This window comes from Centroberyx affinis, unplaced genomic scaffold (assembly GCF_046629955.1).
Source record: "Centroberyx affinis isolate AG114_WGS23_722 - 3 ecotype Tasmania unplaced genomic scaffold, CSIRO-AGI_Caff_v1 ptg001667l_1, whole genome shotgun sequence".
NCBI classification, from domain to species: Eukaryota; Metazoa; Chordata; class Actinopteri; order Beryciformes; family Berycidae; genus Centroberyx; species Centroberyx affinis.
Genome location: NW_027280092.1, coordinates 248,730 through 266,025, shown reverse-complemented (window position 1 = coordinate 266,025; position 17,296 = coordinate 248,730). Strand labels below are relative to the sequence as shown.

Genomic DNA, 17,296 nt, shown 5'->3' with positions numbered 1-17,296 from the left:
GTGAATTTACCAGTCAAGAGGAACCTCAGAAAAATACAATTGTATGGCCAGGCCTAGAATAGAAACCTCAAGTGAGACCAAGAATAATCAACAAATATTGTAATGACATCTTAATTACACAAATAAGCTTTGTTGTTCAACTGATTTTATTTCTTTTTCTGTATATCAAAGAAAGCATAATGGAGACCAAACACAAAAAGGCAGGTACAAGTGAGGAGGAAAAAATTAAGCTTAATCAAAATTCTAACAATTCATAACAACACTGCCACCATTATTGTTCAATATTCATAGCAATACCATACTCTTTTTGAGCAGAGAGGTGGCATTAAAAACCATTATGGATCAATAATAATCAAAACAGTGATGAGTAGTAATGATAACAATAGGATAAGTAGTAGTACAGTTATAACAATAGTGATAATCAAAGTGACAATGAAACGTAAGAGAATAAAAAGCAGATCTCCATAAAAACCTATCTAGTTTGGACAGTGCAACACCGTGTCTGTGTGTGTGTGTGTATAATCCCAGTCTTGAGGCTCAAGCACTCCAGTCCTTGCTTTACACACAAGATACAGCTTCTAACGGCAATAAAAATTATTACTTATGAAAGGACGTTTTTGTTACCATCCTTAGCTTTTAAAACCACATCAAGTGACTCTTACGTTGTGTTAATGGCTGTGTTCATCTGAAATGCCTGTAGCTTGTGCAAAAATTGTGGACTGGTGCAAGTGTCGAGCCATGGGACGTCCTTTACAGTTTGCATTTAGGAACACCTCTCCCGCTCTCTGTCGACCTCAAGATTGCTTTTTGGTTTTTTGAATGACAGAAAGCAAAGGGAGGATTACTTTGGAATATCAGTTTTTTTCTTAATATATTTCTTTACAAAAGTTCATGTTTTAGTTTTGCATTTTGTTAAAACTATTGATAGTAACATTAATAACAATAATATACAACTTAAATTGAAGGAAAACATCTTTAGTATGTCATGTGTCCTTCAAAACAGCACCATCTTATTAGCTCTCTGTCTACACATTTTATGCTTCCCAATTTGCTTCCTAGACTCGAGTGCCCAATAGTCCCATAAGGCTACTGGAAATACCCATCTCTCCCTTGTCTTGGTTTCCAGACATGGTTGGATCTCATTTCCCAGCACGTACATTACCAGAATTAGCAACTATGTTTCAAAACTTAAAAAAGAAAAAAAGTGGGGGAAACAGACCATTTCAAGCCCTGTTCTCGTAATATCTCCAGATGTTTGGCTTTGACCTAAAACCTTTATGCCAGTTTATATTATTTGCTTGTATCAACTCATTTGTATAGACATTAAAATCAATAAAAATGAGTACTTACTTTCCTGCTTCACACAGTATTCACGACAAAGAAAACAGTAAATTTACCAAACGAAAACAGTCAGGACTTGCATGGATCCCCCTTGCCAGACGTGGGTAAAATTCATTTGCAAACATTACATGAGGAGCACTTGGGCTTGAATTTATCTACCTGGTGGCGTTTCCTCTTTTTAAGGCTGTCATGTAGTAGAAAACATTTATTTTCCAGACAGATTTGAAGAGTTGCATTCCAAAGAGAGATATCTATCATTTGGGGGGGAAAAAAGTGAATCTTTCTCTTTCAAAGAGATTGATAGCACAACAATAAGTACGACAGTTGGTAACTTAAATCCTTGGCTTACAGAATGATGATACTTTTACAGACAGGATTCGCTATATTCTAAAAATTGAATGATTAAGTCCAGCTAATGTTTTTCCTCCCCACAAAATGGATATATAGCAATTTGGAACAGAACCCTTCTTCATTTACACCCAGGTCTGCTTCTTGCACAACAGTATGGTCACACCTAAAGCATGTTTTATTAGACTAGCAAAAATCATCAATTTAATTCATGTGATTTATATTAAGGCATCCAACATGCATTAATGTATCTTTTCATAAAAAGACACTGCAGTAGAATGCTTAAAAAAACATTTCATACAATGTAAAATGCGTCAAAGTGCGGTATGCCAAGAGTCTACCTTCCTCATCCTCTCATTTTGCCCTGTCTATTTGGATTGTCATGAAAACGGTGAACATATATGTAGATGGGGAAAATGTGAAAAGCCCTATTCTTGCTTAAGTACCTCTTATATCCCAAGTGAGTAGACACACAACGCTCTTTCAGACCACAAACCTGTAGCAAATAAAAACGTGACACAGTCAATAGCAGTTTTGCCTCTCCCACTGGTTCAATCCATTCTTATTAAATCCAAGCAATTTTTGCCCTAGAAGTGAAGGTAGGCATAATAAACAAACAATTCCATAGGAGCAAACTGGGAGATATTGATGTGAATATTTCATGTTATTGTCCCAAAAAGTGTTTCCCGGCCCAAAGTCAAACGGCCACAAACACTGCATCAGTCTTCGGGGTAGTAGGACAGTACAAGCATGGCAAGTTGACTGACTTTAGAAATTATAGGAGGATCATGTAAGTAAGGTAATATATAACCACAGGCCTAGGACCAAAAATGTTTGGGGGAGGGGTGTGGGGGTCGAAGGAGACTTGAGATAGCCAGCACTCATCAGATAGCTGCTGATGAAGTGTGAAGCAGTGCGGCAATAGTCTGTTGATGTATTAGATTCCAGGTGAACTCTATAGATTAAATGTGTAACGGGTTTCCAGTCAGTGAGGGTTGAGCAAGGGATAGAGGGTGTGGGAAGAGCAAACTTCAAAAACTAAAGAACATTAGCTTTTGAGTATTAGTGCTCAAATTTGTGTTTATTAAAATCTGAGGAGCCCAAATGGGTCCAGGAAGAGTCAGTTTGCAGATCAATCCTGATCTGAGTCTTTAGCTGTTGCTGGTGGCCATGGGTGGAGGAGACTCAACAACCATCTCCCCTCCAGAACTGCCACCAGAACTCGTGACCGGAGCAGAGTGAGAGACCTGCGAGCCCGGCACAACACTGACAGATCCACTACTACTGGTTCCGTTCTTGTTGACGAGTGTTGTCGGCTGGCCAAAGTTAGTGGTTCTCAGGGTTGCCAGGTGACGTGGGGAGAAGACATGGGCTCTGGCCGCAGCCCGGGATTCAAAGGAGATGTTGCAGGCCTCGCAGCGGCCCGTCAGGGTCTCCTTTGGCACTGGCTGGCCCGCCACGGGGGGAGCTGCAGGTTCGATAACCGTCAGCTGGACAGGTTTAGGCAGGATGGGACGGTTGGCTCTCAGAGCGTTGTACTGCAGGTAGCTTCCCGAGCTCATGTCCATCTTCCCACCCGACAGAGGAGACTGGGAATGGGAGAGAGAAAAGGTTTAATGCGAGTTGTTTTAAAGTTGAATTTTGTCGTAGGTTTAGATTGGGCCAGACAAAATTCAAGCCTTCTGAATAACTATTACTCATTTCTATAGCATTTTAAATGAAGTTTATTTGTATAGTCCTTAACCACTCTTACAATCTTAAAGGGTTTCATAACACCCACATTATGAAAACAATGAAAAAGAATACAAATTTTAGTAAGCCTCCATTATTGAATCGTAATTTGAGTTGGTTCCATCTATTTATATTTCATGTGTTTTTGTAAATTAGACTATAAAATGCAAGAACAAGTTCCCGAAAGCTATTGAGTACTTTAAGCCAGCCAATATCAGTGCTCTGAATAATCAATAAATACTACAATTATCAGTACTTAACAGTAAAAGATTAAGACTTTGTAGTCCCACTGTATCTATATTAATTAATAAAGGTTTATACATTTTATTCTTGGAGGAAAAAGATTTGGATCCAGGTATATAAAAAAATGAAGCCTGGAAGAAAAAGGTAGGGTTTAATTGGGTGCATGACAGCATTCTTGTTGTAAATTTTACTATAGTATGTCTTATCAATGTACATTAATGTTATGCGATTTTGTACCAAACACTAATAAATACTACTGAGTGTAGGTTTTCTTGCCAGCTTACCATTTTCTCTTGCTGCAGCCTCCAGCGCTTCTCCTTGGCCCTGGTGTTTTGGAACCAGATCTGCACCACCTTGAGGGGCAGGCTGAGCTCCGAGCCGATGGCCTCGCACTCCATGGCGTTGGGGTGGGCGCAGGTCTCGTAACAGGACTGCAGGATGGACAGCTGCAGGCAGGACAGGTGTGTGCGTGGCCTACGGCTGGACGAGTGGGGCAGGAAGCTGCCCTCTGTCGGGCTTGATTTAGCCACAGCCGGGGTGGTTGGGCTGGCCACTTTGGCAGAGCTGGGGGTATTCGGGCTAACTGGCGCAATGCTGGGGGTGGGAGGAGGGGGGATGGTACGAGGTGGTGTGTGCGTGGGAAGAGCCAGCTGTTCTCTCGATAGCGTGTTGATCTTAAAGGGGCCTTTAGGGGTCCAGTAGTTAAGCCCGTTTTGTTTTTGTGGCACCACTGTCGTGGCAGGAGGCTTGTTGTTGATGGGCGTTGTGGGCAGTTTGGGCACCATGCGGTTAATGGCTCCTGGTCTGTGTCCCGGTCCCATCTCGTTTTCATTGTCTCTCTCCTCATCCGTCTTGTCTTCGTCACTCTCCTCGTCTAACTTTCGCTTCTGGGCTGGGCGTGGGGCAATGGGGATAGGGTCCTTGGGTGGTGCTAGAAGAATGGGGGTGGTGACTTTGGGTGCGACTTTGACCATAGTGACGTTGCTGGTGGTTTCTAGTTTGGTCTTTGGCACTGCAGAAGCACTGCTGCTCACAGGAGAGACTGCAGTTGAAGAAACAATCTCCTTGGGCTTGATAGGAACTGGGGTTAGTTTTTTCACCAAGGCTGGTTTGCCCATCTCCTTCACAGGATCTTTGTCTGTCTTCATGAGGGTGCGAACAATCGGGGCAGTTGTAATGCACCCAGTATTGTTTGCAACAGGCTTGTTTGAGAATATGGGTTTGGAGAGAGGCCAGGTGAATTTGATGAGAGGTTTTCCAACCGCCGCCAAAGTCCCATCACTGATGAATCGGACTTCACCCTTCCGTTCCCTCGCCCTCATGTTCTGGAACCAAATCTGGACGACCTTCTTTGGAAGATGGACCCATTCTGAAATCTGTTCAAACTCATGTTTCCCAGGATTTGGGTCTTTGAAATAGCAGCCATAAAGTATGTCAAGTTGCTCGGCTTGGATGATGGTCCTTGAACGCCGCATGTCCCGATACCGTTTGCCTTTGGACCTCCTCTGCTGCTGCTCCCTCTCCTTTTCCTTCTCTCTCTCTTTTTCTCGCTCCCTTTCCAATAGTGTGGCGTTCATCTTCTCTGCTGCCCTCATGTAAATACTAGACTTTGTCATGTTATTGCAGTTGACCAGACTTGTGCTGCTGTTGGGAGGCATGGAGTCAGGCTTAACCTGGACAACTACCAGACCTTTGGATGTGGGCCTCAGGCCAAGCCCGTCAAGCAACCGTCCCTTCTGTGCTTTATCAGCCAGAGATAATGATGATGAGGAAGAAACAGATTTTGAATTGCTGTTTTTCCCCATGCTGAGATCCAGAGCCGACTCACAGTCACCACCGTTGGATAGGTAGTGAGTTTGGCTGTGGGAGGAAAGAGACTGTGACAGAAGAGATTCGGAGAAGCGCGTGATATTCGGTGGGTTGGGAAAGATGGGTATTTTGCTCCCATCTCCAACCACCGAAGGAGGAAGAGAGAGGACATAGGGGCTGAGGAATTGAGTAGAAAAGGGAGCAAGGGACAAAGACAGAGGGAGGGAGTGGAGGATGCCACTTGGAAGCTCTGGGTGGTCCATGGAGTGGGTCTGAGTGTTCGGAGGATCCCCTTGGGCCTCCAACTCTAAATCCACATCTGGGTCCTGCCTCTCCTTCTTGATTTCCACCTCATCGCGCTCAAACTCACCCTTTCTTTTTTTCCTCTTGGCCCTCTGACCTGCTCCACCCTCCTCCTCTTCGTACTCATCTTCTGCATCAGAGAGGAATACGGTGGTGGAGCGAAGCACCTTTCCTCCACCCAAGCCCTTATCACCAAGCACCTCCCGCGGTGCTTCATCTTTCACAGGGCTGTCAGGCCCCTCCCTCATGGACCCATTCTGACTTTCCTCGTCAGAAACGATAACAGAGGTGTAGACTTCATTTTCAGAGTCAGAAGTCAGACAGGAGTCTCCCTGGCCCTCCCTTCCCAGTTCTCTCTGTCTTCGTTTCCCTCTTGTACTAGACAAATCAATCGCCTGACTACCTGAAGCTTCGGCATCATCCTCGCCTTCTGCTATTACCAGTGAGCTTTCCTCCTCATCATAGTCGTTATCAGAACCTCGGACATGCCTCGTCAGTCCTGCCAAGGCATGCATGTGCTCTAGCCCCGCGGCCCTCTGCCTCCCTTTGGCATGCCGGGCTTGGCTCAGCCATCTGCGTACCTCATCCTCGGAGAGCCCTACCTCTCTGCCCAGTGCCTCACAGTCCTCATGGGGAGGACTTGCAGCATCAGCCTCACTACGTGACTCAAAGAACGCCCAGAGAACCTCCGACTGGAACTCTGACAGTACCGGAAGGTCTGGAGAAATAATGCGTCCCATCATATTACAATAGGGGCGAGTTTGGTCGGGGGAAGTTAAGGCATTTGTATAGGGGCTGTTTTTTGGGGTGCCGAGAGAGCCGCAAGGGCTTGTGCCTGTTTGTGACTTCTGAGGAGTAGAATCAGGGCTAAGTGTAAGGTTTAAATTTACAGGACTGAGGCTTGAGTTGCTGGGCACAGATGCAGAAGGTGAGAGGTTGTTATTGCGGAAGCTCTTCTCTGTGCCCATCGGGGAGAGATTTAAGCTAGCTGCTTTATCACCTTCCAGGTCCAACTGATCAGTTGAGCTGTCTCCATCTGTTGTGCTATCTCTATGTGCCTTGCCATTGTCTTCATCATTCTCAACCTTCGTTTTGCTTTCTGTTTCAAGACCCTGGGCAAAGTCTTTATTGTCTTCTTCCTTGTCTCTCTCTATTTTAATGCTTTCCATAGTCCAACTGTCCCTGTCCTTGATCTGGACTGAGCCCTTCTCTTCAACTGTCTCATCGCCCGCCTGCCTCACTTGTTCTCCCTCACACTTAATACCCTGTTTTTGCTCTTCCGGACAGGGTTGTGCGTTTGTCTGGATTCCCACAGAGGGCCACTGGTTTTGTAAGCTGCTGAGTCTTTGGGCTAGGAGGGCTTGCTGGGCGGCGCTGAGACCTAGTAATGGCACACACTGGGTAAGGAGCTGGCCTTGCTGGTTCTCTGGGTGCTGTTGGGTTTGGGCTTGGAGCCCATTCAGGATCAAGGGCATGAGCATCTGAGGCTGAGGCACAAGCTGAGGTGCGGCCGCACCGGGAGCCGCACCGGCTGCAAACAGGGAGGGGAGGAGGGAGTGCGAGATGGAGCTGGGGCTAGACGTGAGGAGGGTGAGAAAGGCAGAGACTGCCTGAGCTGAGGCCACAGGGGAGGAGAGGAGGGAGGGAGCTGCTGGCGAAGTTTGGATGTGCTCCCCATCTTTTGCAGTCACCATCAAGGTCCCAGGAGCAGCGCAGTTGGTGGTGGTGACTAGCTGAGTGGCTCCGCACCCAGGGGTGCCCACTACTGTGTTCGGAACACTGTTGCTGCTACCTCCCAAACTACCAGCGGCCACTGCACTGTTGGCAGCATTTCCAGCATTTCTGCTGCGGGTCTGGTGTAAGACAGATTTCATATGGCTCTCAAGGGTGATGGCATGATTGTAAGAGACTCGACACACAGCACACTGATAGGGTTTGTTTGATACATATGGCCGAGACAGGACAGGAACAAGGGGAGTTTGGGGCTCGTGTTCCCCACCCCGTTTTGCTGAGCCTGTTGTCATCCTCTGAATGTGGGATGTGGACGTGTAATGAACGCTCAAAGCCGTCTTGGTGGGAAAGGTTTCCAGGCAGGCGTTGCATCTGAATGACCGGGTATTATTTTCAGCTGCCACACCATTTTTACCTGTTGACTTTTCATTGGTGTCTGGCATTTCTGTATTTGTATTTTGCGGTTTTGCTCCTGTGGGTTGCTCCTGTTCTGACTGTAGCTGAGCTTCGCCTCCCTCCTGTTCCATCACCTTCTCTTCCTCCATCACTTTGTCTCCAGGCAGCTGGGCAGGGTATGAACTCTCCTTGGATTGGCAGGGTTCTGAACTGGAGTCTTCACCATACTTCAGTTGTTGTACAGAGGCAGGATCTGATAGAATAAAAAAAAATATGCATATATTTATTACGTTCAACTATTACGTTCTAGTAAATGGGGCACCTGTTTTAACTGAAACAGCACATTTGCATATGTAATTTGTACTCATGCCCATGTCAGCCTTTTTTTTTCTCCTAAGTATCTGCACTCGCCCAACCCACATCACAGGCAATGCTCCTCTCTAAATGCATTTCTTTGATTCCTCTTCGAAACTTCCCTGGGAAGTTCATATTTTGCTTTCAAAACAACCAATTTTGGCTTTAATGAATTTGAAGATTTGTTTTTACATCATTTCATTGTTTTTTTCAAAAAAATCTTTTTTCCCTTTGCTTGTGTTTCTGAAAAACAAATGTTACATATTTAATAAATTTTGCATGGCCTTTGTTGACCCAATTCCACATGAAATGTGAGTCAACCAACCAGGTTGGGCCAGCAATCTATGTATCAAGATAGCAATTATACACATGATCAGTGTTTATTACCAGAACAAATAAAAAGAATGTAACATTTCTATCAATTGGAACCCTACACACTCACCTGAGGCTTTCTGAGCACCTTTGTCCTCTTCTCCACTGGCACACTGTTTTGGAGCAGCCTGTTAAAGAAAAGGAACAGAAAAATCAACACGTTCAGTCAGCAAAAATCACAAGGCAAACTCCTCCTTTCACATGAGGTGAATGCCATCTAGCATTGGGACATCACGGTGCCAATCTGGGCGTGACTCATTAATGTGTAGTTATATTACTCATAGCAAGCCCGCCTAACCTCTAATTTGCCACTTAGCCTAAAGGCATGAATTAAATTGTGTTCCATCATTTTATCCACCTATAAAATTCCATCCATAAACACTTTCACTTCACGTAATAAATTGTTGCAGACCTATTAACTCCAAATATATTAATTTAATTGCTCAAGTTCTATAGAAATCTGGTCAGCAAATAGGCCTACTTCTTAACTCACACAACACACAGAACTAGCTGGTTAATCCAAACACTGTATATCCAGATTACTGAAGTACTGTACATTGGCCAAAGTGGATTCGCAAAAACAATGCATGCAAACACAGCCAAAGAAACCCTGCACCATCTAATTTGCAGTTACAACTACTCTAATTACTAATGCATCAACAGGTAATGCATCAGTAAATAAAATATATTTTCCCTCTTCATTCATATTGGGTTAACACAGTCAATTTAGATGATTGAAGTAGGTTTGAGTTGTCAATAAACACCATGGAAACAAGGCTGACAGGTCTACGTGATAAGTTCCCCACCCACCCCATCTAAGGAATATTAATGTATGATGCCCTGCCTTGGATAAAAACATCGAAAGTAGGTCATGTTTATCATATAATTTATGTTTGGATAAATATCATTGTACTGTTATTTGAAACAAGTGAGAGCTGAAATAAGACACTAAACAGATGAGCACGGGAAGAGATCAGAAATAACATATAAGGGTATGGATTTACATAAACATAGGTTTGTTTGCTTTTTATAAGACTGCCCAGTGCATACCTTGATGTGAATCCATTATAGTATACCTTAAAATATAACAGTGCTAAGTGCTCAACTTTTGGGCAAATTGGGCAAATTGTTTTGTTTTTTTCGGGGCGGGGGGGGGGCATTTTAGGATATATATGCAATTGATAGTTAATTGACGAGTTAATAATGTATTTTATTATTGTTTACTACAAAGATTCATTCCTCAGAGTAAACAATCAGGGGAAGGAAAAACCTATGTGAACTATTTGCTTGAATTCCTAGAGGCCTACTTTTTTATAGAGTAATTTGTATTGGGGAAAAAAAAATCAAAAGAATAATAATATTGTGATACGATATTTTGGCCATATTGCCCAGCTATACTTACAATGTCCAGCAGTTTGTCGACACAGGATGGAAGTACGTTGTGTTGTTCAGTGAGATGTAGAGACAGGGAGGATCTGTCTGCTTGCCCTTGTTGGCACAGGGGGCACAGCCACTCTGCCACCCCGTTGCTGTCACTGCACACAGTCTCTCCAGACTCCTCCTAACAAGTAAAAATGGCTGTTAGAGAGCCCTACCTTACTGAGAATACTTGTGGGGCAGTTTCAATTTATCCGTGGTGAAAGACAGGAAAGATGGGAGAAAAGGACGGAATTGCATTCAACAAAAAGTCAAGAGCCAAGCTGGAACCCACTAAGATAAAAGCATACAGCATACACATCTCAGCCAGGTGACCAGCACACCTCATGCTTTGCCATGTTTAACAATGTGGGCCCACAAAAAGAAGCCAGGTACCATAACCACTTCAATAGGCATGTTTATCCTTTCTAACACAGAAAATCTGATCCTAGATCAGTACTCCTTAAGTCTTTGAAAATTCTTTTCAACCATAACCACATTTTATAGGGAGTTTCCCAATGTTTTGTCTGTAGTGATGGATCAAATTACACCATATTGTAATTATTTCAATGACATTCATGTACGGTAATTTTAAGTAGTATTCAGCTTATGCTCCAAATAGGTTCTACATAATAAAAGCGTTTCCATTTTTATCTCATGCCATTCTATTCAAACAAACTTTCAACAAACTGATCTGATATTACATGAAGAAATACAATGTCCTGAATGCTGAATATACTAGATTAACACTCAATACAATCATAAAATATGTTGTCTGACTGTAACCACAACGGGTATACTGTCTTTACATGTAGTAATTATGCCAAAGTTTTGGCCTGATAATTGGCCCGGACAAGCAAACTGTGGCCATTATATAAAAGATTATCTGAGGTCACCATGCTGCATTAGCACGACATCAACTATCAAATAACAGTTACCTCCATGCAGTTTCACAATCAAAATCACACAGACTACTAGCAATGATTGCACCACATAGCTCAATTAATTTTACCGTAAGTATTCATGATCAACGCTCTTGATGAAACCTGGATTTCTCGCCGCGAAAATATGCCCATGAGGAGGAATACCAACACAGCTATTTTCCTCACTTCCTCGTCATGCCAATTAGCAAGCTAGCAGGGTATCTGACCAGATAATATTTCGACAAGAGTCTATATCTGCATTGGATGTCATGTACAAAAGCTCCTCGTCACGAGATTCATAATTAAAAGACAAGATATAACTACATTGATGTCTCTTTGCTATGTAGTTGGCTAATTAATGAGCAGTCTAATTAGCTATGCCGACCAGTGATGAATCAATTAGCTAGCAAGCTAGGTTGTGAAGCCCCCCCTTACCGTCGCATTACAGTGGTGTTTCTGGAAATGCTGGTTAGCTGTTAATGTACTGAAAATAATCCTGCATGATAGCCAGGCAGCTCTCTAAAACTGCAAAAGACATGGCAGACGTCAGCATAATCTTGTTGTTGGCTCTTTGCTAAAGCTGGACGGCCATTAAATTAATAAACAAAAGGGTTGAGCTAATAACAGTCGTGGCACTTCGCTAGCTAGCCTGTTAGCAAGCAGAGATAATTAACCGCTCCTCCAACAGTCTCCACTCCCCAAAAACTCTGCCTGCTCCAGGTGTAACTGCAGCTTCAATACACCGACTGAGTTCGCCCCGGATAGAAAATATACTCACTAGGCTTTAGTAAGCTCGTCAAAAACCTCGGCCTCGAGTTATTTCCTTACCCCTCTGATTGTGGGCTGCCAATCGGGCATCTAGTGTTACACCGCCCGCCGCCTGCTGCTCAACAGCGCAAATTGAGGCCTAGCCGGACTAAAGCCATTTAATTAATGAATGTGGGCTCCGTTTACAGATGTGTTAAAAAACACTCGCACCCCCTCCTCCCTCTTCGTCCGACGGACCCCCTTTTGACGCGTTTTAGTGCTCAAATCCATATCTTAAACACTTGCGGTGCAACACATGGTCATCTAAACTATCATTTTAAACAGCTTCACGCCGTAATTGGCGAAAGAATTAAACGCTAAGCTACTTGAAACGGACTACGTGCACGGCGGTCGGCGATGGGGGTGGTGTGGAGAAGAGGCGAAAAGGAGACCGAGGCAGAAAAAGTTTGGGATTTAATGTTGGATTTCTATAAGGGATCGGATTAGTATGAGGCATAATCCGTCGTTTGCTCGATCCTATATCAATCGCAGGCCACTCTCCCTGCTCACATCGGCATAATTAAGCGATCGCGAATGACGTTTAATTAAGTTCAGAGCAATTAGCTAATGCGTTTACCTGCATGGTCGCCGCTCCAGCACACACGCTTCCTCTGTGGCTCCTCAGAAGTGAAAAGTTTTCTTGCCTGCCCTCCCTCTCTCCTGTTCTCCCCCTCCCTTCATTCGCCCTATCCCTCTCTCCTTCCCCTCTTCCCTCTAGTAAACACACCACAGCTCCCCCCAAGGCTGATTGCTGACATTCAGAAGGGACAGAGACACGGCTATCAAATCCCTTATGTAACCCTACAGATATTAGTGATTATTTATGCGTTTTGAAACACCGCTGACTTATTGGGAAATAGGTAACACAACACATATATATACATAAAGGACGATTTCCAAAAAGTAAGTGGGTGTTTGCATTGCGGGGAATCCATTCCAATGTAAAAACCCTTCCTCAATTTCATATTCAAGGTGAATAAAATTACTCCCCATTCTGCCAACTTGGACTGTGTCTGAAGATATCACAGCGAGTCAATTAAGACCAAATAATCGATATACTGTATGGCCATAAATGCTTTAGTAAACATTATCCACGTGAGTGATATCATATTTGAAATCTAGTGATAGGTGTGGCGCACATCAACAGTGTAGCGTGCGGAATAAATATTTATGAAGCAGAGAGGATTAAAACTGCACCATCTGTAAGTCCCTGCGTTACTGGGACAGGAAATGATGCGCGTGAATACTCTGATAGGTGTCTCTAATTGCGCCTGTGCAAAATAAACTTTGCTGACGTGTAGGAGTTGCTCGGATCACTCGCTCAGTCTTTGATGTCATAGATGTCAATGAATTTGGACGTCTGGTCGTGACTTTAAAAGGTGTGTGTGGGTGCTGTATTGTGATATTGGCTTGGCGTTCATGCGCGAGCTCTACGGCGGCAGCCTGGGCTGCCTGCTTGACTCCTTAGTGCCTGATTATAATGAGACAGGTGCAGCAATGTAGCTACCGCGGCACACTGTCTGTACACCTATTATAATTAAATGGTAACAATAAACTTACATTTTTAACCATTTTTTTCAAACAGTTTACAATGTAAACAACAGTTTACAATGTGACAGCCGAATACAACGAAATAGCATCACAAAACAAGTAGAAACAAGGCACCATAAGATAAGAGGTAAGAATACAAAGAGACAATATGAGAGAAAAAATAATAGGGTAAAGGCGTCACATGAAAGCAAGTTTATAAAATGGGTTTTAAGAAGTGATTTAAAAGATGAAATTAACTCTAAATAAATAAATTACATCTAGGTGAGTTTTGTTAATTAAAGGAGGCGGGGTTAGACTATGACCTTGAGTTGGTTAAGGCAAACAATCATAAATATAAACAAAAATCCATTCTGTTTTCCAAATAGTGTTAATTGATGCCTTTGTTACCTTAAATGACCCTATCTCATAACTTACACCAGTTTGTTACTACTTAGTAAGACGCATCCTATGAATTTAAGTCCTAAAGATGTACGTCACCATAAAAGATGGGTGAACTGCAATAATATATTATGGCAAATGTAAATGTTATTGGTCAAACTGTCATTTCAGATGAGCGTGGAGGTGGAGAGGAAATTTGTATGCGATGCTGACACTCAGAAAACACTGGAGGGGATTGGAGGTATGTGTGTTCATAGTGTCTTCCACACATTTACAAATGTAAATGTAGAATTGAGGCATTTAGCCGACGCTGTGATCTGCATCAGCTTCCAAATGGTCACTGAAAGGCTGTTCCAACATGTAGTGACACTAATCGCTGCGGTTTGTACACTGAAACTGTAGGGACACTGGCCATCTGTCTCTTGTTCATAATAAAGATTAATTCATTATCAGTATCAGCCTCATTAGTATAGCTGGGAATGAAAGGAATAGGCTAGTTGATGCAAATGTGGCTCTATTTTCATCATCTGTCTCTCTATCTCTCTCTTCCTCCATCTCCTTCTGCCCAGCGGTGTGTGTCAGTCAGCGTGAGTTTCACGACCAGTACTTCGACACCCCCGACTTCCAGCTCACATTGAGCGACATGTGGCTGCGTAAACGCAAAGGTTGCTGGGAGCTCAAGTGTCCAACAACGACAGTCTGCGGGTCAGAGGACACCAGTGGAGAGCAACCCAAAGGGGAAGCACTGTGTACTCGCTACAAGGAGATAACCAATCTACCTGAGATCCAACAGAGGGTGAAAGAAGTCGTAAAACACAATTGTGAGGAAGGGGAGAGTGCGTGTCAACCGGCAGAAAAAGTGATAGAAGAAGAAGGGAGGAGTGGCGGCTCTTCACAGGAGGATGAGTCTTGGCTGAGCAGGCTGAATCTGACCTGCTTCGCAGAGTTTACAACGCTGCGGTGTTCCTTCACTCTGGAGGAGGAGGGAGTGCAGATAGATCTGGACCAGGCTGACTTTGGATACCATGTAGGGGAGATAGAGGTCCTGGTGCCTGAGGGAGAAGAGGTGCAGTCCGCCCTGGAGAGGATTGAAAGAACCGCTCGAAAGCTGGGTGAGCGCACAGCCTGACCCTCTAATACATGAAATACAATGCAGTGTTACTCTTGGGCTCATATGGATATTCTACTACTCTGCGACTGGCTTGTCTCTGGCTTGGGATTTGTCTCTTCAGTCACAGAGAAGATTTTTAAAGTGAAGATCCTATGTGACTTTACCAGTATTCCAGTGTTCCTGTTCATAGGATTTTTATAAATATATAGGCCTTTGTGTTCTTTGTACATTTTTAACATAATCATATGACTTGCCTACCTGTGCTATCACACTATTGGCATAATAATTCCCTAATCCTCTTTTGTATGTTTTATTCACTTCTTCACAGGTCTGACTGGGGATCAGCGAGTTCAAGGGAAAATGAATATTTACCTTCAAAGGAATTGCCCAGAGCACTATGCAAAACTCCTCAGTGCTCATGTTTTGTAGAGGATATTATATGTATGATATCTCATTATTTTATGGCATGTACATATTCACATATGTAAAATTAGAGGTGTCATTTATTGGAATAGCCTAATGCATTTTGATTAATTAAAATGGAAAATATATTTTTTTGTTGTCTTTCACCAAACATGGCTATACTTGTGAAGATGCTTAATATTGAACAATGATAAACTTTTAACAGGCTTCAAATGTACATGCTGTGATCCCTAAAGGTTGGATCTCCATCACACCAATCTATTTAGAAATAGTTATTGCACTGAAATCAGCACAGCTCTGCAACAGACTGTTAATAAAACTCCCACCAAAACAAAGAAATTTGGCTCATATTGCTTAGCAACAAACTTTGTTCCAAGAAAACCTGAAACACAAGAGGCTTAAAAAAAATCGAGATCACTAACTGACACGATTTTGATAAACAAGACTTTGGGAAACCTTTATCAGTGTTTGAGAGGTAACTGAGCAGGGTAGATTCTTTATGCACACATATGTAATTTAACGGTATTGACACTGGATATTAAACCAGTTTACACTCCAGTTCCATGGCTCAAGATCTGTACTTGACTTTCTACCATCTACCATGAACAATAGTCTAGTTTTTGTTGCGGTCTGGCAGTATAATGCAGAGTGTGGGAGTAGTGGTGAGTGGTGGAGCTGGAGGGGGCGTCATACTGTGGATACACCTCTAATCATGATTGTACTGTTGTACCAAAATTACATTGAGAAGACTAATAGTTGGACATATAATTAGACAATCCCAGAAGAAAAGGTGGGGAATGTGTGGTGAACCCCAGTGCAGTACGAGGGTCTTGCAACAGGAGCTTTACCTGCAGTCCTGCGAGAAGCCACACCCTCATTTGCTATGCTAAAGTCAGCAGTTTGATGTTTCTTGCAGTCTATGAACAAATGGATCAGGTGTGCAAAGATGGCTGCCTCCACATCACCCAGGCCTCCTGCTCCATCGCATTCTCTGCCTCGCCCACTCAGTGCTAGTTCCTAAATTCAAAAATCGTTTAGTAAGCTAAATATACGTGTGGATGCTTTGCACTACAGTATGGGTGGGCAGATATATCAGTTTCACAATATAATAATAATAACCTTTATTTGTATAGCACCTTTCATACACAACATGCAGCTCAAAGTGCTTTACATCAATAAAAGGCAGATAAAAGACAGATAAAAAGATATAATTCATATAAAAGAACAAGCATATGAACAAGCGTATGTTTTTCTTTATTTTCTTTTCCCCTGTCCTTCCTGATTCTAGATCTGATATTTACGTCAGATCTCACTACCTAAGGCAGACGAGAATCATAGATTCTCCTCTTGGTCAAAAACCTCACCATCCACAAATGGATGTTAGCTTTTCAGCATCTTTCTGGGTTAGGAAGGGCCGCACCTTAGCAATATTTGTAAGATGAAAGAGTGCTGTTCTGGTCACCTTGTTTATATGGGAATTAAAACTTAGATCAGAATCTAAGATAACACCCAGGCTTGTTACTTCTGATTTGATCGAGGGATTCAGGTTCCCAAGTCTTGTGGAGAGTTCTCTTTTGGCTTTGGGGCCCAACCAAAAGTATTTCTGTCTTATCTTCATTCAGTTTTAAGAAATGTGTGTTCATCCAATCATTGATAGCCAATAGACAAGTAGTGAGGGAGCTTAAGGCATCTGCATGATTTGGCTCTACAGAAATGTATAGTTGTGTATCATCAGCATAGCTATGGAAATTGACATTATGTTCTCTGATAATATCACCTAATGGAAGCATGTATAGTGAGAAAAGCAGGGGACCAAGACAGCTTCCTTGTGCAACACCAGAAGTTAGATCATGTTTCTCTGATACATGATCTCCAAGACAGATGAAAAATTTCCTCCCTGTAATGTACGTTCTGAACCAGTTTAGGACACATTCAGAGAGACCAACCCAGTTCTCGAGACAATCTATGAGAATATTGTGGTCGATGGTGTCAAATGCTGCACTCAACATATACACAATATACTGTAGTAAATTTTTAAATGGAACAAAGCTGCTATAAG

At 43.0% G+C, this 17,296-nt stretch overlaps 2 protein-coding genes across 4 annotated transcripts; one reads left to right on the top strand and one right to left on the bottom strand.

Moving 5' to 3' along the window:
* Positions 1–144: 144 nt before the first annotated feature.
* On the bottom strand, positions 145–12,442 carry zfhx2 (zinc finger homeobox 2). Its single transcript, XM_071528355.1, has 5 exons — positions 12,352–12,442; positions 10,031–10,189; positions 8,699–8,756; positions 3,948–8,155; positions 145–3,278 (listed from the first exon to the last, which is right to left on the bottom strand). The coding sequence occupies exons 1-5, from the start codon at positions 12,355–12,357 to the stop codon at positions 2,841–2,843; spliced, it is 4,869 nt and encodes a 1,622-aa protein (XP_071384456.1). The 5' UTR covers positions 12,358–12,442; the 3' UTR covers positions 145–2,840.
* Positions 12,443–13,051: 609 nt separating this feature from the next.
* thtpa (thiamine triphosphatase) lies at positions 13,052–15,813 on the top strand. 3 transcript variants are annotated; one of them, XM_071528357.1, is made up of 5 exons: positions 13,072–13,153; positions 13,360–13,452; positions 13,875–13,944; positions 14,273–14,815; positions 15,143–15,813. In XM_071528357.1, the coding sequence occupies exons 3-5, from the start codon at positions 13,875–13,877 to the stop codon at positions 15,241–15,243; spliced, it is 714 nt and encodes a 237-aa protein (XP_071384458.1). In that variant the 5' UTR covers positions 13,072–13,153; positions 13,360–13,452; the 3' UTR covers positions 15,244–15,813. The 3 variants fall into 3 exon arrangements, with proteins under 3 accessions (XP_071384459.1, XP_071384458.1, XP_071384457.1); XM_071528358.1 differs by lacking the exon at positions 13,360–13,452 and having other exon boundaries at positions 13,052–13,153; XM_071528356.1 differs by lacking the exon at positions 13,072–13,153 and having other exon boundaries at positions 13,261–13,452.
* Positions 15,814–17,296: the final 1,483 nt, after the last annotated feature.